The sequence below is a fragment of the Oncorhynchus nerka genome, linkage group LG10 (genome assembly GCF_034236695.1).
Source record: "Oncorhynchus nerka isolate Pitt River linkage group LG10, Oner_Uvic_2.0, whole genome shotgun sequence".
NCBI lineage: Eukaryota > Metazoa > Chordata > Actinopteri > Salmoniformes > Salmonidae > Oncorhynchus > Oncorhynchus nerka.
The window spans coordinates 95,279,684-95,302,321 of record NC_088405.1 but is presented as its reverse complement, the minus strand read 5'-3'; the positions used below and the strand labels follow the sequence as shown (position 1 = coordinate 95,302,321).

General features: G+C 43.2%; 2 protein-coding genes across 3 annotated transcripts; one reads left to right on the top strand and one right to left on the bottom strand.

Annotated features, from left to right (window-relative positions):
• Nucleotides 1–22: 22 nt before the first annotated feature.
• Nucleotides 23–20,939, top strand: LOC115136238 (unconventional myosin-XIX). Its single transcript, XM_029671818.2, has 24 exons — nucleotides 23–324; nucleotides 1,992–2,145; nucleotides 3,602–3,750; nucleotides 5,288–5,401; nucleotides 5,877–6,009; nucleotides 6,235–6,304; nucleotides 6,553–6,655; nucleotides 8,367–8,463; nucleotides 8,883–8,959; nucleotides 9,071–9,161; nucleotides 9,346–9,514; nucleotides 11,237–11,310; nucleotides 11,541–11,662; nucleotides 11,868–11,981; nucleotides 12,323–12,499; nucleotides 13,050–13,190; nucleotides 13,327–13,434; nucleotides 13,689–13,759; nucleotides 14,089–14,168; nucleotides 15,733–15,893; nucleotides 17,250–17,379; nucleotides 18,430–18,515; nucleotides 19,198–19,524; nucleotides 19,733–20,939. The coding sequence occupies exons 1-24, from the start codon at nucleotides 277–279 to the stop codon at nucleotides 19,844–19,846; spliced, it is 2,910 nt and encodes a 969-aa protein (XP_029527678.1). The 5' UTR covers nucleotides 23–276; the 3' UTR covers nucleotides 19,847–20,939.
• Nucleotides 20,536–22,348, bottom strand: znhit3 (zinc finger, HIT-type containing 3). Of its 2 annotated transcripts, none has more exons than XM_029671822.2 (5): nucleotides 22,169–22,348; nucleotides 21,935–21,972; nucleotides 21,718–21,786; nucleotides 21,421–21,498; nucleotides 20,536–21,232 (listed from the first exon to the last, which is right to left on the bottom strand). In XM_029671822.2, exons 1-5 carry the CDS (start codon nucleotides 22,234–22,236, stop codon nucleotides 21,063–21,065), a joined length of 423 nt encoding a protein of 140 aa, XP_029527682.2. In that variant the 5' UTR covers nucleotides 22,237–22,348; the 3' UTR covers nucleotides 20,536–21,062. The 2 variants fall into 2 exon arrangements, with proteins under 2 accessions (XP_029527682.2, XP_029527681.2); XM_029671821.2 differs by having other exon boundaries at nucleotides 21,421–21,501; nucleotides 22,169–22,346.
• Between the last annotated feature and the right edge of the window lie 290 nt (nucleotides 22,349–22,638).

Here is a 22,638-nt window from a genome sequence, read left to right as displayed (position 1 = left end):
ATGCTCATGTCTCAGCAGCCGGTTTGAGCAAAACGAGGCGGGTTAAGTGTTTTTTGTCCTTCACTGTGGAATTTTATCACCGAGGGATAGGGAAAGTTTCACATTCCATGTCAAATGGCGGCGGAATAGTCAAGACAGACTATGGACCCGACACGTCTAAACTATATAAAAATCTGATTCACTTGTGCCTGGTGTCAAAGGCAAAAACAATAATTGATTAACAGCATTGCCTTTTTCTACTCTTCGCAAGGGCGGCGGGGACAACTTCCAAAATCCATGAATTCTGAGAGGAGTCAGCGCATAGGAAATGGACACGGGGAAAAGGTAGGAGACAACAGTGGGCCTTTTGAAAACGTTGGTAGTTAGTTGTATTTAAAGTGTTTTGAATTCATTCCAAATTTCTCAATGAATCGACGTCTGGATATGAACTAAAGTCGCCTATATCTTGCATTGATGCTGTTCTGCGTAGAGGGGCTTGTTCAGCAGAGTGTAGCGTTACATAAAGAAATGTTGTCTACACCAGGTTTCCCGAACTTGGTCCTGGGGCACGTTTTAATTCTTCTTCTTCTCCCCAGCAGCTGATTCAAATAACCATCTCATTACCAAGCTTTGATGATTTGACTCCGCAGTGTAGTGCTAGGGCAAACCGGGGGGGCCGGACAGAGTTTGGGAAACTCTGGTCTAGAACAGTAACATTTTGCCTAGCTGTTGCCACACCTGTGTAGCTCATGTATGCTGATATGCAACAGTTAATCTGTAACTGTCATGAATCTCCTCACAGTTTCATAGAATTGACCAAATTCGATAATCTAGAGTTGTCTTCATTCAGCCTTTTGAAAAATCTCCAAGACAGTTATTTTCAACTTTTTACTGACCGTTTTCAATTGGTGGCATGCAATCATCAGTTGAATACAAATACATTTTAACATTGACAACGGAGCATAAAATGCACCCCATTATAGCCTCATACTTTTATGCTATCTAGTGCTCAACGAACATTTTCATGTGTAACAAAGCTTTAAAATAAACGTGATTTGAAGCTACACACAATTTTACACAGTTTCACATGACAAATAACGTAAATAGATCATGATTGTTTTATGATAAGGTAAAACAATTGTATCACGACAACGCTGATGGTTTGTATGTACGTAAAAAATAAGCCTCTGCACACGTTGTATGCAAAATGCACATATTTCATGCATCTGTTGCCAGGCTAAAGAGCTATATTTAACTGAGCACCATTTCAAGCATTTGGTAGGATTTAACCAATCCAATAAAGATGTCTAGAGAACACACTAACTAGACACTTAGGATAAGCAAGCTAGCTGGAGATTAAATGTTTATTTTGTTGAATGTAAATAGACTTCACCTACAGCTGTTTTTGTAGTTTCCTGACTGAAGCTGTGGTGCAGTTAGTCTTTGTCCCTTAGGTCGGTCTGTTTTGTCCCGTAGGTCGGTCTGTTTTGTCCCGTAGGCCGGTCTGTTTTGTCCCGTAGGCCGGTCTGTTTTGTCCCGTAGGCCGGTCTGTTTTTTTTGTGCTCTAAACTTTTAATTGGAACATAAATCTTTTTTTGAATTGTGTATGCAGCAACAGAATGATGCTGAGACTCAGAATTTTCACTCTAAAATGTATGTTGCATGTCAAACAAAAAAAAAGATTTTAAAAAAATGAATCATACAACTAACTTAACAATTACTGCTGAACATTTTACAAAAACACTTTTACTTGAAGAACAGTGCAGATGCTACATTTGGTAACAGAATGACAGTGCAAACTGTCATTCTGTTACCAAACTTTGCATCTGCACTGTTCAAGTAAATGTATTTTTGTAAAATGATCAGCGGTAATTGTTTAGAAGTCTTATTAGATGAATCTCAGTGCAAAGCCCTCATTTAATGCTAACGCCTGTTATGATACAGACCTGCGTTCCTGTGGAATAGTACAGGCTTCTGGTGTTTACCCTGGTCCTCTCCCTTGGTTACCACAGGTGAAAGGAGGAGTCAGGAAGAAGTCTGGACTTGCTAACAGGAAGTCTCTGAATGACTCACTGGAGGGAGAGGTCAAGGCCTTCCTCCTAGACGAGGGCCAACTGCACACTTACGACGACCTCACCAAAGTCAACCCCGTGACCCCAACAACAGGTAGGCCCAAAGCCATGTTTACCTCTGTGTTGGAGAGAGCCAGACATGACTCAACAGCAGTCAGGCTTGTTTCGCTTTGGAACTACAACTGACATATTTCAGAGGGACTTTAAACAATGGTTCCTTTTTTAACAAACTAGCTACTAGTTTAGACTTTCTGTTTTCTTGTTAATTCATGTGTCAATCCCGTGTGTTCCGTGCGTCTCTCCCTGTGTGTTCCGTGCGTCTCTCCCTGTGTGTTCCGTGTAAATCTCTGTGTGTTCCGTGCGTAAATCCCGGTGTGTTCCGTGCGTAAATCCCTGTGTGTTCCGTGCGTAAATCCCTGTGTGTTCCGTGCGTAAATCCCTGTGTGTTCCGTGCGTAAATCCCTGTGTGTTCCGTGCGTAAATCCCTGTGTGTTCCGTGCGTCTCTCCCGGTGTGTTCCGTGCGTAAATCCCTGTGTGTTCCGTGCGTAAATCCCTGTGTGTTCCGTGCGTAAATCCCTGTGTGTTCCGTGCGTAAATCCCTGTGTGTTCCGTGCGTAAATCCCTGTGTGTTCTCTCCCTGTGTGTTCCGTGCGTAAATCCCTGTGTGTTCCGTGCGTAAATCCCTGTGTGTTCCGTGCGTAAATCCCTGTGTGTTCCGTGCGTAAATCCCTGTGTGTTCCGTGTGTTTCCGTGCGTAAATCCCTGTGTGTTCCGTATCCCTGTGTGTTCGTAAAATCCCTGTGTGTTCCGTGCCCTGTCTCTCCCGGTGTGTTCCGTGTGTAAATCCCTGTGTGTTCCGTGCGTAAATCCCTGTGTGTTCCGTGCGTAAATCCCTGTGTGTTCCGTGCGTAAATCCCTGTGTGTTCCGTGCGTAAATCCCTGTGTGTTCCGTGCGTAAATCCCTGTGTGTTCCGTGCGTAAATCCCTGTGTGTTCCCTGTGTGTTCCGTGCGTAAATCCCTGTGTGTTCCGTGCGTAAATCCCTGTGTGTTCCGTGCGTAAATCCCTGTGTGTTCCGTGCGTAAATCCCTGTGTGTTCCGTGCGTAAATCCCTGTGTGTTCCGTGCGTAAATCCCTGTGTGTTCCGTGCGTAAATCCCTGTGTGTTCCGTGCGTAAATCCCTGTGTGTTCCCTGTGTGTTCCGTGCGTAAATCCCTGTGTGTTCCGTGCGTAAATCCCTGTGTGTTCCGTGCGTAAATCCCTGTGTGTTCCCCTGTGTGTTCGTAAATCCCTGTGTGTTCCGTGTGTGTTCGTAAATCCCTGTGTGTTCCGTGCGTAAATCCCTGTGTGTTCCGTGCGTAAATCCCTGTGTGTTCCGTGCGTAAATCCCTGTGTGTTCCGTGCGTAAATCCCTGTGTGTTCCGTGCGTAAATCCCTGTGTGTTCCGTGCGTAAATCCCTGTGTGTTCCGTGCGTAAATCCCTGTGTGTGTTTCTGTGTAAATCCCTGTGTGTTCCGTGTGTAAATCCCTATGTGTTTTTCTGTGGTTAGTGCTGAAATGCCTACAAGCCAGGTACAGGGCGAAGGTGTTCTACACCCATGCTGGCTGTACCCTGGTGGCCCTCAACCCTTTCCAGCCAGTCCCTGACCTCTACTCCTTGGATGTGATGAAGGAATACCATTGTGCTCCACAGCCACAGGTACTGTACAACCATTAGCCTGTTTATCAGTGGTATTATCATGGCCTTTTTGGTTTATAGCATGTCATATATATATATATATATATATATATTTTTATATATATTGTCTACTAGATTTAATTTTAGTGCCAAGTTACTGTAACACATGGAACAAAGTTGGGTATATTAATGTTTTAATAGTTTTAAAAACATGGGGCGGCAGGGTAACCTAGTGGTTAGAGTGTAGAGGCAGGCAGGGTAGCCTAGTGGTTAGAGTGTAGAGGCGGTAGGTAGCCTAGTGGTTAGAGTGTAGAGGCGGCAGGGTAGCCTAGTGGTTAGAGTGTAGAGGGGGTACGTAGCCTAGTGGTTAGAGTGTAGAGGCGGCAGGGTAACCTAGTGGTTAGAGTGTAGAGGCGGCAGGGTAGCCTAGTGGTTAGAGTGTAGAGGCAGGCAGGGTAGCCTAGTGGTTAGAGTGTAGAGGCGGCAGGGTAGCCTAGTGGTTAGAGTGTAGAGGCGGCAGGGTAGCCTAGTGGTTAGAGTGTAGAGGGGCAGGGTAGCCTAGTGGTTAGAGTGTAGAGGCAGGCAGGGTAGCCTAGTGGTTAGAGTGTAGAGGCAGGCAGGGTAGCCTAGTGGTTAGAGTGTAGAGGCAGGCAGGGTAGCCTAGTGGTTAGAGTGTAGAGGCAGGCAGGGTAGCCTAGTGGTTAGAGTGTAGAGGCAGGCAGGGTAGCCTAGTGGTTAGAGTGTAGAGGCAGGCAGGGTAGCCTAGTGGTTAGAGTGTAGAGGCAGGCAGGGTAGCCTAGTGGTTAGAGTGTAGAGGCAGGCAGGGTAGCCTAGTGGTTAGAGTGTAGAGGCAGGCAGGGTAGCCTAGTGGTTAGAGTGTAGAGGCAGGCAGGGTAGCCTAGTGGTTAGAGTGTAGAGGCAGGCAGGGTAGCCTAGTGGTTAGAGTGTAGGGCAGGCAGGGTAGCCTTAGAGTGTAGGGGCGGGGGGGCAGGTGGTGGTTAGAGTGTAGGGGCGGCAGGGTTAGTGGTTAGAGTGTAGTGTAGGGGGTTAGAGTGTAGAGGCAGGCAGGGTAGCTAGTGGTTAGAGTGTAGAGGCAGGCAGGGTAGCCTAGTGGTTAGGGTAGAGGCAGGCAGGGTAGCCTAGTGGTTAGAGTGTAGGGGGGCAGGGTAGCCTAGTGGTTAGAGTGTAGGGGCAGGGGGGGGGGGCAGGGTAGCCTAGTGGTTAGAGTGTAGAGGCGGCAGGGTAGCCTAGTGGTTAGAGTGTAGAGGCGGCAGGGTAGCCTAGTGGTTAGAGTGTAGAGGAGGTAGGGTAGCCTAGTGGTTAGAGTGTTGGACTAGTAACCGGAAGGTTGCGAGTTCAAACCCCCGAGCTGACAAGGTACAAATCTGTCGTTCTGCCCCTGAACAGGCAGTTAACCCACTGTTCCTAGGCTGTCATTGAAAATAAGAATTTGTTCTTAACTGACTCGCCTAGTTAAATAAAAGGTTAAATATTTAAAAAATGCTGACGGAAAGGAGTCGCATTTCATGAATTCTTACAACTGTCTCTGTCTGTCCAGGAGTCCAAACCCCACATCTTCATAGTGGCGGAGGAGGCCTACAGAAACGTACAAGGCCAGGTGGAGCCCGTGAACCAGTCTCTGGTGGTCAGCGGAGAGAGCGGAGCAGGGAAGGTACAACGGCATCAATCATTTTTATTTTACCTTTATTTAACTAGACGAGTACACTCTAACCACTAGGCTACCTACCGTCCCTACGCTCTAACCACTAGGCTACCTACCGTCCCTACACTCTAACCACTAGGCTACCTACCGTCCCTACGCTCTAACCACTAGGCTACCTGCCGTCCCTACGCTCTAACCACTATGCTACTCTGCCACCTCTACACTCTAACCACTAGGCTACCTGCCCCCTCTACACTCTAACCACTAGGCTACCTGCCTCCTCTACACTCTAACCACTAGGCTACCCTGCCGCCTCTACACTCTAACCACTAGTCTACCCTGCCGCCCCATAATGGTGGATATAAAATGCCTACGCTCTTTTATTACACTGTTATGAAGTGTCAATAATGGAAGTGTAACATTTTTTGTTTTTTTAAAATACCCTGAATTATTTCAGATGAACTGTCTCTTTGTTCTTGACCAGACATGGACCTCTCGTTGCCTTATGAAGTATTATGCCACTGTAGCAGCGTCTTCCTCGCTGATGAAGAGTCAGGACACCGTGGAGAGGATAGAGAAGAGGGTACTGGACTCCAACCCCATCATGGAGGCTTTTGGTGAGACTGGAAAGCATTTTTAGTTTCTAATATCAACTTTTATTTTAATTGTTTTATTTTTATAAACTCAATCATCAACAACTTAGCCAATATTGGGATAAAGATGCCTGGATCTAGTTAAACAATGTGGTATTTATTTGATGTGTCCGGGTTGACATGATTATTGTTGTTGCTATATGGGCTCATTCCATGCTTTGTTTACTTACTGGGCCCCTATTTATATAGGCAACGCCTGCACCTTACGAAACAGCAACAGCAGCCGCTTTGGGAAGTACATCCAGCTCCAGCTCAACCGGTATGTCTGGTTGTCTATCTGATTCTAGATCAGTCCTGTTTAGCCAAGTGGTCATTGATAACTGTGACCATAATAGTTGCCAAGATGGCACCGACAGATCTGAGAGCAGAGTAGTATGCTATCACTGCAGACGCTTAATAAATAAGTTGACAGAGGTATGAGAACATCACAATAAAGCTTGACTGGAAAAGGCTGTTTTGTGCTGACGACGCCCTGTTCATTCAAATGTCATTTTGTCACCTGTCCAGGTCTCAGCTGCTGGTGGGGGCGTCCGTGCAAACATACCTACTGGAGAAGACCAGGGTAGCTGGACAACCAGCCAATGAGAGAAACTTTCACATATTCTACCAGGCAAGTTAAAGACACACTCTTGAATACAAAGATGAATTCTAAGTTAACTTAAAATTAACCAGAGTTAATAACATTAAGTAATATCTTATGTGTGTGTGCCTGGCCTCTGTACATGTCAATACATTTGGTGTGTGTGATATATATATACTGCTCAAAAAAATAAAGGGAACACTAAAATAACACATCCTAGATCTGAATGAATGAAATATTCTTATTAAATACTTTTTTCTTTACATAGTTGAATGCTGACAGCAAAATCACACAAATTATCAATGGAAATCAAATTTATCAACCCCATGGATGTCTGGATTTGGAGTCACACTCAAAATTAAAGTGGAAAACCACACTACAGGCTGATCCAACTTTGATGTAATGTCCTTAAAACAAGTCAAAATGAGGCTCAGTAGTGCGTGTGGCCTCCACGTGCCTGTATGACCTCCCTACAACGCTTGGGCACGCTCCTGATGAGGTGGCGGATGGTCTCCTGAGGGATCTCCTCCCAGACCTGGACTAAAGCATCCACCAACTACTGGACATTCTGGTGCAACGGAGCGAGGATGGAGCGAGACATGATGTCCCAGATTTGCTCAATTGGATTCAGGTCTGGGGAATGGGCGGGCCAGTCCATAGCATCAATGCCTTCCTCTTGCAGGAACTGCTGACACACTCCAGCCACATGAGGTCTAGCATTGTCTTGCATTAGGAGGAACCCAGGGCCAACCGCACCAGCATATGGTCTCACAAGGGGTCTGAGGATCTCATCTCGGTACCTAATGGTAGTCAGGCTACCTCTGGCGAGCACATGGAGGGCTGTGCGGCCTCCCAAAGAAATGCCACCCCACACCATGACTGACCCACCGCCAAACCGGTCATGCTGGAGGATGTTGCAGGCAGCAGAACGTTCTCCACGGCGTCTCCAGACTCTGTCACGTCTGTCACGTGCTCAGTGTGAACCTGCTTTCATCTGTGAAGAGCACAGGGCGCCAGTGGTGAATTTGCCAATCTTGGTGTTCTCTGGCAAATGCCAAATGTCCTGCACGGTGTTGGGCTGTAAGCACAACCCCCACCTGTGGACGTCGGGCCCTCATACCACCACTCATGGAGTCTGTTTCTGACCGTTTGAGCAGACACATGCACATTTGTGGCCTGCTGGAGGTCATTTTGCAGGGCTCTGGCAGTGCTCCTCCTGCTCCTCCTTGCACAAAGGCGGAGGTAGCGGTCCTGCTGCTGGGTTGTTGCCCTCCTACGGCCTCCTCCACGTCTCCTGATGTACTGGCCTGTCTCCTGGTAGCGCCTCCATGCTCTGGACACCACATCTCGCATTCATGTGCCATCCTGGATGAGCTGCACTACCTGAGCCACTTGTGTGGGTTGTAGACTCCGTCTCATGCTACCACTAGAGTGAAAGCACCGCCAGCATTCAAAATTGACCAAAACATCAGCCAGGAAGCATAGGAACTGAGTGGTCGGTGGTCACCACCTGTAGAACCACTCCTTTATTGAGGGTGTCTTGCTAATTGCCTACAATTTCCACCTGTTGTCTATTCCATTTGCACAACAGCATGTGACATTTATTGTCAATCAGTGTTGCTTCCTAAGTGGACAGTTTGATTTCACAGAAGTGTGATTGACTTGGAGTTACATTGTGTTGTTTAAGTGTTCCCTTTATTTTTTTTTGCGCCGTGTATTTATGTATTGACATTCTGTTCAGATGATGACAGGAGGCAGCGATGAGCAGAGGAGGGAGTGGAAGATGTCACATGACCAACGTTTTGCCTGGCTCCCAAATGCTGAAAAGACATTGGAAGGTACATTTGTTGTCCTCATCCTCCTCCAAACAAATAGCTTCTAATCGGTTGCACGTATTGAATGTAAAGGTACCGTGTATTTTTATTCTAATCGGTTGCACGTATTGAATGTAAAGGTACCGTGTATTTTTATTCTATTCAGGTCAATGTTCCCAGTTCCTGATTTTTGTCTTCTCTTTTTCTTCTTCCTCTTTTTTGTCTTCTTCTTTGTCTTCTTCTTTGTCTTCTTCTTTGTCTTCTCTTTTTTCTTCTTCGGTCTTCTCTTTTTTCTTCTTCGGTCTTCTCTTTTTCTTCTTCGGTCTTCTCTTTTTCTTCTTCTTTGTCTTCTCTTTTTCTTCTTCTTCGGTCTTCTCTTTTTCTTCTTCTTTGTCTTCTCTTTTCTTCTTCTTCTTCTTCTTCTTTGTCTTCTTGTTTTGCAGAGGATTGTTTTGATGAGACTGTAGAGGCTATGGTACACCTGGGCATCAATGCAGAGAAGCAGGGACATATATTTAGGGTAGAAGGATATAAACTAAATCCCCTAAATGATTCCAAAGAAGATTCTGTACTGTCTCCACATAATCACTCATAAATATATTTCTATCACAACTTCCTGTTGTCTTAACAGATACTAGCAGGTCTTCTTCAGTTGGGGAACGTGACTTTCTGTTCTGCCATGGATGAATCGCAACCCTGTGACCTCGAGGAGAAATCCAAAGGTATTTAATCTGATATTACACTAGATCAACTTTCCCTTTCTGGCATTTTAGACTTCAATTCAGTTAAATTTAAACTGTTGTCTTGACTCTTTCAGACATCAGTTCAGCTCCAACGTGGTCTCAACAATCAATGAGTCCTATTTGAAGAGCGTTTTTCCCATGATCCTCCTGTCTCCTCCTGTAGACTTTATGCATCGCTGTGCATCGCTGCTGTGTGTCCCGGTGGAGGAACTGCAGACATGCCTTAGGGTACGGACCCTGAGGGCAGGGAAGCAGAGTGCTCTCTTCAAGCCCTGCTCCCTGGCAGACTGCAGTGTCCGGAGGGACTGCCTCGCAAAGGTCATCTATGCACAGTGAGTCAGACCAACCGAGAGGACATATTTCCTTCATAACCTCGTTTATAATCACTCCTAAGTAAAAAATAAATAAAAATAAAAACTTTTTTTTTCCCTAAAGTAGATTCTGAGAGGTTATACTTATTAGAAACATGCTTTTGGGCTGAGGTCCAGCTCTTGTCTGTTGGGATGAAAGACATGCCTGTCCTCTCCTTCATCAACTTCATTCTGAAAATATCACACCCTTTTAATGTGTACTGTAACTACAATGGAATCACCCATTTGTGTAATGTAACTACAATGGAATCACCCTTTTGTGTAATGCGTACTGTAACTACAATGGAATCACTCATTTGTGTACTGTAACTACAATGGAATCACCCATTTGTGTACTGTAACTACAATGGAATCACCCATTTGTGTAATGTAACTACAATGGAATCAACCATTTGTGTAATGTGTACTGTAATTACAATGGAATCAACCATTTGTGTAATGTAATTACAATGGAATCACCCATTTGTGTAATGTGTACTGTAACTACAATGGAATCACCCATTTGTGTAATGTAATTACAATGGAATCACCCATTTGTGTAATGTGTAATGTAACTACAATGGAATCAACCATTTGTGTAATGTAATTACAATGGAATCAACCATTTGTGTAATGTAATTACAATGGAATCAACCATTTGTGTAATGTGTACTGTAACTACAATGGAATCAACCATTTGTGTAATGTGTACTGTAACTACAATGGAATCAACCATTTGTGTAATGTGTACTGTAATTACAATGGAATCAACCATTTGTGTAATGTAATTACAATGGAATCACCCATTTGTGTAATGTGTACTGTAACTACAATGGAATCACCCATTTGTGTAATGTAATTACAATGGAATCACCCATTTGTGTAATGTGTACTGTAACTACAATGGAATCAACCATTTGTGTAATGTAATTACAATGGAATCACCCATTTGTGTAATGTGTACTGTAACTACAATGGAATCACCCATTTGTGTAATGTGTACTGTAACTACAATGGAATCACCCATTTGTGTACTGTAACTACAATGGAATCACCCATTTGTGTAATGTAACTACAATGGAATCACCCATTTGTGTAATGTAACTACAATGGAATCACCCATTTGTGTAATGTAACTACAATGGAATCACCCATTTGTGTAATGTAACTACAATGGAATCACCCATTTGTGTAATGTAACTACAATGGAATCACCCATTTGTGTAATGTAACTACAATGGAATCACCCATTTGTGTAATGTGTAATGTAACTACAATGGAATCACCCATTTGTGTAATGTAACTACAATGGAATCAACCATTTGTGTAATGTAATTACAATGGAATCACCCATTTGTGTAATGTGTACTGTAACTACAATGGAATCAACCATTTGTGTAATGTAATTACAATGGTATCAACCATTTGTGTAATGTAATTACAATGGTATCAACCATTTGTGTAATGTAATTACAATGGTATCAACCATTTGTGTAATGTAATTAACAATGGAATCAACCATTTGTGTAATGTAACTACAATGGAATCACCCATTTGTGTAATGTGTACTGTAACTACAATGGAATCAACCATTTGTGTAATGTAACTACAATGGAATCAACCATTTGTGTAATGTAACTACAATGGAATCAACCATTTGTGTACTGAATGTTCATTTTTTAAATTTTTTATTTTTCCAAACAGATTATTTGAATGGTTGGTTACGTTCATCAACGACAGCATATGTGCAGACAACTCGACCTGGTGTAATTTCATAGGTAAATAGTTTTTTTTTTCTCCCATATTAATAATTAAAAGGGAATCCTTTGTTTGCTTGTCACTCTGGTTAAGGTGAACCTGTCCTTTTTTTTTGGGGGGGTGTTTTCCTTTGTAATTACACCGGTATAGTGGGTTCAATTTAAAACGTCTGCTAAATATAATTTATTACATTTCTCTCTGTCTCTCTGTCTGTCTCTCTCTCTCTGTGTCTCTCTCTTTCTCTCTCTAGGTCTGCTGGATGTGTATGGTTTTGAGTGCTTTCAGTTTAACAACCTAGAACAGCTATGCATCAACTACGCCAACGAGAAACTGCAGCAGCACTTTGTAGCCCACTATCTCAAAGCCCAACAGGTAGCTTGTTAAGCTAAATTGAACATTTTGGAGCACAAGAAAATGCCGTCTTAGTTACCTAGTGCCGTCTTGGTTACCTAGTGCCGTCTTGGTTACCTAGTGCCGTCTTGGTTACCTAGTGCCGTCTTGGTTACCTAGTGCCGTCTTGGTCACCTAGTGCCGTCGTGGTTACCTAGTGCTCAACAGTGAAGTCTCTCGCCCTTAGGAGGAGTACGTCTCAGAAGGGTTGGAGTGGTCGTTTGTGAAATACCAGGACAACCAGGGTTGTCTGGATCTGATAGAGGGCATCCCCACCGGAGTGTTTTCCCTCCTCAATGAGGTGTGTACTGTAGTGGATCCCAACTCCGGTCCTCCAGTATTCCCCCCCCCCCCCAAACAGCACACATTTCTGTTGCAGATCCGGACAGAAACACCTGATTTCAACACGGGCTCGACGATTAGTTGACAAGTAGAATCTGTTGTGTTTGTCCAGAGTCACAACACAAATATGTACTGTTGGGGGGGTACTGGAGGACCGGAGTTGGGATCCACCGCTCTAGAATACTGTGTTAGAGCTACCTTTTTTCTATTTTATTTTGTTGTACAGAAACAATATATCAAGCTCTTTGGTTATTTACGTTACTCGTATGTCTCTGTCTGTTAACCCATCCATCCATTCAGGAATGCCTTCTCAACCGAGCCTCCGACGCCAAGCAGTTCAGGGTTCGTCTGGAGAAGGAGCTGTCTGACAACGGCAGTATGAGCTGGGACAAGTTCAGCAAGCAGCCCCACTTCACTGTGGCTCACTATGCTGGCAAAGTCTCCTACCAGATAGAAGGCATGATGGAGAAGAACAAGGTATGTTGGAACGAGGCTGTGAAAGGTGCTGCTGCTAATCATTTCATTAGTTGATCGCAAAAAGACACTATTTAATTTTGATTTATTTACAAGACTCCCCTGTGCTGATTCTATAATGGATAACTGACATGTTTGGCCCATCCACACACTACTGTATGGAAGTCTGTGAAAGATGCTAGCCCTACATACTTCATAGCCAGAAGACGTTGCAAGACTTAATTTCATGACGAGACTTAACTAACACCAAACATACAGTGCATTCGGAAAGTATTCAGACCCCTTGACTTTTTCCACATTTTGTTAAGTTACAGCCTTATTTTAAAATGGATTACATTTAAAAAATAATAATTTATGACAAAGCACAAACTGTTTTCTAGATTTTTTTTTGCAAATGTATTAAAAATAAATAAACTGAAATCCAATTTACATGTGGAGAAAGTGAATGGGTCTGAATGCTTTCTGAATGCACTGTACTTCAGAGCCAAAGGACATTGCAATACTTAATTTCATGAGAAGACTCCCACTGAAAGCACCCTTCTCCCTTCTATAGGACCCAGTGCCCCCAGAATTAATCCACCTGCTACAGAAGTCTGAGAACCCTCTGCTTCACCAGTTGTTTGCTGACAGAGACCCAGTGGGTCAAGGCACCAGGGGACTCAGACAAGTTGTCACTGTGGTCTCCAAGTTCAAGGTGAGGCAAACCATCCTAGATGTTAGGAATCCTTCTGTTCTAATTGTTGAGCTCTATTTGTGGTATTCACTTGTTCTAGAACTCCTCAAGAGCTTCTTGTTCCATATTTTCTGGATGGTAATTGTCTCCCTTATAGAACTCTCTGGAGAACCTAATGAAGATTCTACACAGCACCACTCCTCACTACACCCGCTGCATCAAACCCAACACAGACTGCAGGCCTCTCACCTTCAAAAAGGAGGAGGTAGGAGAAAGAGACTGCTTTGACTTGGTAACAAACCATGACAACGCATCAATCATCACGTCTTTGTTCAGTAGATGTTTTTATCTTCTCGGAACACAATCATGACATTTGATAACTGGAAAATGAAATGTGCAATTGATAACTCAGATATTGGTCACTAGACAAATTGTATTTTTTAAATGTAATATGTTCTACAACTCTCTCTTATAAAGCTATATTTTATGACTTCATTCATTTTATGATTGAATTGTTAGGTCATTATGCAACTGGAGGCCTGTGGGATTGTAGAGACCATACACATCAGTGCAGCAGGCTTTCCAATAAGGTAAGGTCAGAGGAGGATGGTGTATTGTTCAAAGTTAGGGGTGTCAAATTTCAAGTAATTTTCCCAGGTTTTCCAGAAATCCTGGTTGGAGGATTCTGGATTTCTTGCTTTATTCCCTCCTAATTCCAGGGATCTTCCAGCCTGGTTTTCTGGATTTTTGCAATACTATAGAGAGCAGATCCCTTTCTTGAACTGGGCTTGAACCTCTACACAAGAGGCACTGTCATCGGTACCACTGACCCAGAAAGACGAGGGTTATACTGAACAAAATCTCCTCTTGATTTCGACTGCCGCTTTCCATCTCACTTTGTTTTTGTTTCTCTGTGCAGAATTCCCTATACGAGTTTCACACAGCGTTATGGACTGATTTCCAACTTGACACTGTTTTGTCAAGGAGCTGGTGAGCAAGGTAAGTCTGACATCAGGAGACATGTACTGTAGTAGTGATTGGTGGTGTTATGCCAATGGTGACTTTAAACTTTATTTTTTTTATTTTAAATCGATGTGGTAGGAGGAAACTGAGGATGGATAAACAACATTGTGGTTACTTCTCAATACTAATCTAATTGACAGAGTGAAAAGAAGGAAGCCTGTACAGATTAAAAACTTATTATAAAACATGCTTCCTGTTTGCAGCAAGGAACTAAATAAAGTTATACTGAAAAAAACGTGACAAAGCAGTTCACTTTTTTATCCTGAATACAAAGTGTTGTGTTCGTGTCAAATCCAACACAACACATTACTGAGTACCATTCTCCATATTTTGACTTAAATCGTCTTGAAAATCTATGGCAAGACCTGAAAATGGTTGCCTAGCGATGATCAACAACCAATTGGACAGACCCTGAAGAATTCTGAATAGAATAATGTCCAAATGTTGCACAATCCAGGTGTGAAAAGCTCTATATACAGTATATTTAAATCAAGTTTGAATTCAGGCTATAACGCAACAAAATATGGAATAAGTCAAGGGGTGTGAATACTTTCTGAAGGCTCTGACTCCAAAGAAAACAAACAGTTGAATAGTGAACTCTTTGGTCATATGCAAGTTTTATCAGAATGAATACAGCAAGGGGCTTCTGCTATCTTTGTTCTCTCTTGCTGATGGCTCTTTTCCTTTCTCTCTGCTAGCTCTCCTGTCCTTAGAGTTGATCCTGTACTCTCCCCTCCTACTCTGGAGCTCCTTAGAGTCGACTTTTCTCAAATACGTTTCCAACTATTTTATAATCTCTCAGGTAAAAAAAAAAAAACGCATGCTTAAGCAATTTCTTCATTGCATGCTGTGCTCTTTCCTTCTCTTTGACGCTCTGACTTACTGTCAAAATGAATGATTTGTCCCGCTGTCAAGTTGACGCTATTTGGTTGTAATTCCACAACAGAAATATGTTTTTATGCTAATTGTCCATTGTTATGGGGTGACCCTTTTATAGCTCTAGAACCTAAATACCGTGGTATGCTCTCAACATCTCCATGGTTTACAGGCATACCATCATAGTGTTCAAATACACACAGAGGTATTCATTGTGTGGTTTGGCAGTGGAAACCAAATAGGTCAACAACATTCACTTTAACCTTGAGGCAACCATTTTAAAGTGTTACCTTGAATCAAAATAATAATAATATTTTTCTTCATCTGAACACGTTCTCATTTGCAGCAACGACCTGGGGAATAGTTACAGGGGAGAGGAGGAGGATTAATGAGCCAATTGTAAACTGGGGATTATTAGGTGACCCTAATGGTTTGAGGGTCAGATTGTGAATTTAGCCAGGACACTGGGGTTAACACACAGCTGTGGTTAGAAATCTGGTCAGTGTTGCAGGACCATGCAGACTATGGTGTCATGGATTGACATGTAAGATGTGTTGAACTCTGCTGTGTGTGTCTATATGCAGTCCTTCATATAGATGTCAGTCTGTTTATGTCTCTAACCCTTCTCTCTGTCTCTGTGTCTCTGTCTCTTTCTCTCTGTCAGGATTGGAGGCGGACAACAAGGAAGCTCTCGGTTCGGCTGTGGCTGATATTCTCAGGGTGGTGTTAAATCACTCTCTCGACGCTTCGCGCCATATCGACAACGAGGCCCGCAGCTCGCTGGTGCACTGCGGCAGGACCAAAGTGTTCCTGACTAATTCCATGGTCAGTGCTGTATTGGTCTTCAGCATCATAGTTGGTTGAATTTACTTCTGTGATTTATCAAATCAATGAGATTTAATTTAATACTCTTGAGAAGTCCAGTTATGTATACTGAACAAAAATATAAAATTAACGATTTAACTGAGTTACAGTTCATATGATTAAATTCATTAGACTCTAATCTATGGATTTCACATGACTGGGTAGGGGTGCAGCTGTGGGTGGACCTTGGAGGGTGTAGGCCTTCCCCTTGGAAGCCAGATCCACCCACTTGGGAGCCAGGTCCACCCACTTGGGAGCCAGGTGGGAGCCAGGTCCACCCACTTGGGAGCCAGGTCCACCCACTTGGGAGCCAGGTCCAGCTAATCAGTCAACCAATGTCTGCTCTGGTGGACATTCCTGCAGTATGCCAATTACACGCTCCCTCAACTTGACACCCGTAGCATTGTCTTGTGTGGCAAATCTGCACATTTTAGTGGCCAAGGTGCACCTGTGTAATGATCATTTTGTTTAATCATCTTATTGATATGCCACACCTGTCAGGTGGATGGATTATCTTGGCAAAGGAGAAATGCTCACTAACAGGGATGTAAACAAAGTTTTTCACAAAAATGAGAGAAATAAGCTTTTTTGTGCGTATGGAACATTTCTGTGATCTTTTATTTCATGAAACATGGGACCAACCCTTTACATGTTGCGTTTTATATTTCTGTTCAGTGTAGTAAGTGTGAGTCGTATGTTAAGGCCCCTAATCCCATACACTGTAACAGTGTCACACTGTTGAGTGGAGCATAAACACTCAAAACATCCCACTGGGCACAAACTGGTTGAAACAACATTGTTTTCCACCTCTTTTCAACAACAACAACAACAACAACAGCATTGTGATGATGTTGAATCAATGTGGAAAACTGATCTGGATTTGCAACAAAAAAGTTATCAACGTAAAGGAATTTCGAACACGTCTTTTTAGTCTAAATCCAATGAGATGACCAATACAATGAGATGACCAATACAATGAGATGACCAATACAATGAGATGGTTCAAATGTTTTCTTGAATTAACGTTGGTTGACAACTAAAATCAATTGTAAATCAAAACTAAACGTTGAACTGACATCTGCCTAGTGGGATAGGTCAAAGCAGACCCGATAGTCTGCAGACCCTTTGTCACCACGGACTGACAATAGAATTAAGAATTGAATCGGATGTTTTCTGGGGCTGACAGACTGATGGCTCGGCCCCTGTAGACTATAAATCAACGTAGGTGACCTCCAGACAGTTGTCCTGTCTATAAGCAGTGTACTGTGAGCTGAGTTTGGGATAGACCCTAATCCTCAGTTCTGATCTAATCTAAAGCTGGAGCTGCTGGAGGAACACAGGAACCGGGTGTGCTCCCAGAGGGCCTTCTCTATCCAGTGCTGCTGGCACAGGCACAAACAACGCAGACGTCACGCCATGAGACGGGCCGTCACCCTGATCCAAGCAGGTAAGGTCAAGACCTAAATCCCTAGCAGTCTGTGAGAGCGGGAGAGGTCTAGTATAGCGCTCCGTAACGATGACCTCGCTCCAACTGGGTCTGCCACTTCTTCTGTTATGTAAATGAGGATCATTGCATGGCACACAGCTCCACTGCTGTCTGTCCTGTCTTGGTCTGGCTGTTCCTGTCTGTGTCCTGTCTTGGCCTGGCTATTTCTGTCTGGTTCCTGTCTTGGCCTGGCTATTTCTGTCTGGTTCCGGTCTTGGCCTGGCTATTTCTGTCTGGTTCCTGTCCTGTCTTGTCTTGGCCTGGCTATTTCTGTCTGTGTCCTGTCCTGTCTTGTCTTGGCCTGGCTATTTCTGTCTGGTTCCTGTCTTGGCCTGGCTATTTCTGTCTGTGTCCTGTCTTGGCCTGGCTGTTCCTGTCTAGCGGGCACGTCTTGGCCTGGCTGTTCCTGTCTAGGGGGCCCGTCTTGGCCTGGCTGTTCCTGTCTGTCTGGCCAAGAGGCACCAGATGGTAGAGCCTGCAACCCTGTTCAGATGACTACAGGTTGCTGTACTTAAATCCTTATGAAGGAATATAAACAACTTAAGCTCACCTGAACAACACCTTGACCTTATGTTTCCACTGAGTCACATTGATGTTAATATCCGGGGCGGCAGGGTAGCCTAGTGGTTAGAGCGTTGGACTAGTAACCGGAAGGTTGCAAGTTCAAATCCCTGAGCTGACAAGGTACAAATCTGTCGTTCTGCCCCTGAACAGGCAGTTAACCCACTGTTCCTAGGCCGTCACTGAAAATAAGAATTTGTTCTTAACCGACTTGCCTAGTTAAAAAAAGGTAAAATACATTTTAAAAATTAGATCTCGGTGATTTAATCCAGATAAAGTGTCCCTTTTTAATTCAGATGACAGAGTTTGACACAGCTGTTAAGACAAATAGTGCATGTCTAGAATGCACTGTTGTCTGTGATGGATCTATAGAGATATGATGTAATAGTGTTTTTTTTTTTTATTCTGTGGCTGTATCGTTATCTGATCGCGTCTACCTTCCTCCTGCAGCGGTGAGGTCATGGCTGGTCAGGAGAGCGGTCCAGAGGTGGTACAGGGCAGCCATAGTCCTCCAGAGGTCCTGGAGGAAATGGAGGGTGAGTAGAAGTCCTGCTGGCTTCTCGCTAGTGTAACTAGCTAGGGTCACGGCACCAATGTAACAGTATAACTTTAGACCGTCCCCTCGCCCATACCCGGGCGCAAACCAGGGACCCTCTGCACACATCAACAACAGTCACCCACGAAGCATCGTTACCCATCGCTCCACAAAAGCCGCGGCCCTTGCAGAGCAAAGGGGAACTACTACTTCAAGGTCTCAGAGCAAGTGACGTCACCGATTTGAAACGCTATTTAGCGCGCACCACCGCTAACTAAGCTAGCCGTTTCACATCCATTACACGAGGTCACCCTCGCACCAAATGGGTTTTTAACCTCCAAGGATGGTTCCTGGTGAAACAAAAAGGGTCATTTTAAAATGGGAGCAACGCATGATTTTATTTAATTCATTGGCTCCTCGCCGCCTGAATTCCTGGACAGTGTTTAAACTCAAGTGGTCGGTCTCTTCTATGTTAGGAATTTCTTCTTTCCTACAGGAGTGAATTCATTTGATTTTTGAACATTTTAAATACTAACGGTTGCTTCATTCAGAGAAAATACACCATATGCCCATTTTAAAAACAACGTTTTTTTTTTTGTTCATCGTGATGGTCCTTGTCAGACATGCAAGAAGGAAAAGCTAGTACAAGAGTTGTGACTACATACTTTGTCCTCGTGTTGCAGGCGCTGATGGACTCCCTGGCTGAGGCCGAGCTGGACGACGCAGAGGATCTTCAGGAGGCTATGCCAACAGAGTTGGACCCTATCCTCCGGGCCAGGGGCTCGGTGCAGCTCTCCAGCATCCAGGAGCCCGTCATGGTGCGAGGCTGGCCCATGGGCTTGGCTCTGGCCTCAGCCCCCACCATCACTGTGTCCATGACCGCTACTGGCTTCCAGAAGATGATGTCTGTCATGGCCTGCCTCAATGGACACTGCTTCAGGAGCGGGGACTATAAGGTGGAGACCAACCAATTCAAACAGGGGGTTGCCTCCATCAGGGCTCAGCCCAGGGTAAGACCACCATCTCTCCCCTCCAGACAAATATTTGTAATACTTGAGGCAAGCGAAGTCGAGCACACCTCAAATATACATATAAAAAAATATATATGCATTTTACGTAGGTCTAGCCCCTCAACCAGACAATTCCCACCTGTATTCACGTGTGTTGTTGATTTTCATTGTGAATTTGTTGTTTGTGGTCCTTTTCCCACTTCATTAGGGGTCTATTAAGCTCCACTACCAGCGATCTCCACTGCTCTATGCTGATCTGCATCCAGACCACAAGCGTGATGGAGTGACCGGCTTAAACCAGATACTGCTAGAGAGCACCTGAGTGGGATCCCATTCTGTGTTCCTAATTTATATCCAGCACTTTTAAGTGAGCTGCCTCAATCATATAACTGCACCTTTTTTTTTTTTCAAGTATTGTAGACAGAGATAAATGGACCAGGAGAAATTGTTTTGTAGTGATTTAGCTGCCATATTGGAAATATTTGATCATTGTTAAAAGTCTCAGGCTTTATGACCACTTGGGTGCCTTTTCTCGAAATCTGTGGCGTTCAACTCAAATGTACCGTGGATGAACTTGGCTTTATTTATGTATGGGAAACAGTTCATTTGGGATATTTGTTGTACTCCTTTTGTAAATGTTTAATTTTTAGATATTGCTGCATTTTAAGTTATTGACGGGCCTGTTTTCAGAGGGAAATTGTTATTTTCATCAGGGATACATGTTGTTTAAACCACTTTTTTTTTATTTTAAACCTATATTCCGTACACTTGAGCTCAGACCAAATCTAAGTATAATTTTAGCAAAGTCAACTACAGATTAAGGGGAAACGCTGGGCATTTACACCAAATCCAGTCTATTTTTATGGCACAAGCTTCATTATTAGAGGTACACTACAGTGTTTTGCATAGAAGGGAATAGTAGTATGTCTTTTGAACAAGCTTTATGATCAATGCCAACCAGTTTGCTGCTGATCGCTTCAGTGTTAAACCAAACGGCACGACAGAAACACCAACGTTTTGCTCTCTTTATTTGAAAGGAAACATTGATGTGCCACATTGCTTAATGCCAAGATGTGTTTAAATGCTCGAAAAGGATTGTATCCTTAGATCTGTATTTTGCCACTACAATAGTTGCCTTGTCCCAATCTGCTACTAGAGTAATTGATTTTTTTTTTTAGTAACCCACTGCTCGTATAATCCTTCCTTGAATTATGTTTGTATTTTGAACTGACTAAACAATATTGTTGGTTTATTAAGGGTATTCAAAGCCATACCCAGATCAAATGTGTTATCAAACATAGCTAGCTAACTTGGTGTTTCAAAGGGTTCTTGGTACGGCTATATAAAGATCTGGACTTAGCTAGTTGGAACTACAGTATTGCAAAGACAAGTTAAAATAAATATTTAACAAATAAGTATACAGTTTTGTATATTTACACAAAGAAACTGAGGATTTAATTGTTTCTGTCAAATTGAAAAGTGAACATGAATTAATGGACTCTGTGTGTATTCGGCTCAGCTCTGTCTGCAAGTACATATTAATAGTTTTTCTCAACAATCTGCAAGCATTGATCTGACAGCTCAACAAACAGAGGCTCTTGCATTGCGGTCTTAATGGCGTCTGCTTTGCTGTCGGCCGCGTCCAAAGAGCTCATCAGCTGACGGAGATGTGGGTTTCGGAGCAGCTCTCTCAGCTCCTCCGACTTGCCTGTGGAGAAGCATAAACAAATGTATTACAGCAAAGATGTCAGAACAACATTTCATACAGCGCAATTCATCCACTAATACATGTATTAGTGGAAACTATGGCAGCCAAGTGACTGTTTATATACCCAGTACGTTAACAGGGTTTTAAAAGTTCAGAGTGCAAACTGAAATCTCAATGGTGTTTCGTACCTAATCGTCGTAGCCTCTGAAGTGGTACTTTATCTGTGTGGTCATCATCAAGGAGATCTTCAACGGTCCAGGGATCCTCTGCTGAAACGGACAAAATCAAGAGTGTATAACCAAACTGCTGTATTTTATACAGCTCTTCAAACAAATGTGATATGTAAATGTGATGCCTAAGAGAGAATGAGGAAACGGGTCCCAACGAATTAAGCATATTTCTGTCTGCAATGAACATCTCACCAAACGCGAGTACATTCCTGGGAATTGATGAAGGTTCTAGGTATAACATTGACCATGTCCTACCATCGCCATAAGCTCCGTTTAGGTCTTGAACGGGAGGAGGGACTGACTGTTTTAGGGGCTGGCAGGTATCTGGGAAAAGGAAACAATGATGGTATGTCACAAACAAGTGTGATAACGTATGTTATATACTGTATAGACATGTGTAACGTTATTTATGAATGATAGCCACTTCCAAGACTTTAGATACTACTATAATGGGGAAAACCAACGTTCTTACCATTGGTCTTGTGGGTCTTGTAACAACTGAGAGAGCAGCTGAAAAACAAAGGACGAAAATGAAATATAGATGGAACAGAACATGTCAAATCATAATGCATATTTTGTAGCTAGCGAGATAATGTAGCTTTAGTAACGGTAGCTAACTAGATTGTGTAGCTTTAGTAGCGATAGCTAACATTAACTGTTTTAAAAATCTGCAGCAGAAGTACAAACAAGAAGAAATTATACTCACTATCTGATTCTACAGGCCGGACATCGGTATTTGGGTGTCTCTCCACTGCACACATTGCAGATCTGCATTTTGATTGTAATATTTTAAACAAAATAAACAGGGAACAATATTGTCATGCGTCGACTGCTAACTAGCTAGCAGAACAGACACGTGTTGGGGAAAAGAAAAGAAGCGTGACGTAATCAGCGGTGAAAGTACCGCCCAGTCGCGCTAGTAACAATAAGTAAAAGGTAGACGGGATACCTACTGTAGTCTGTGGCACTGGTGAATGCTTTCAATTTAATCAAATCACATTTTATTTTATTTGTCACACAAGCGCCGAATACTTACAAGCCCTTAACCAACAATGCCGTTTTAAGAAAAATATGTGTTAAGTTAAAAAAAATAGAACAAATAAAGAACAAATAAAAAATAATTAAAGAGCAGCAGTAAAACAACAGTATTGAGGCTATATACAAGGAGGGTACCCG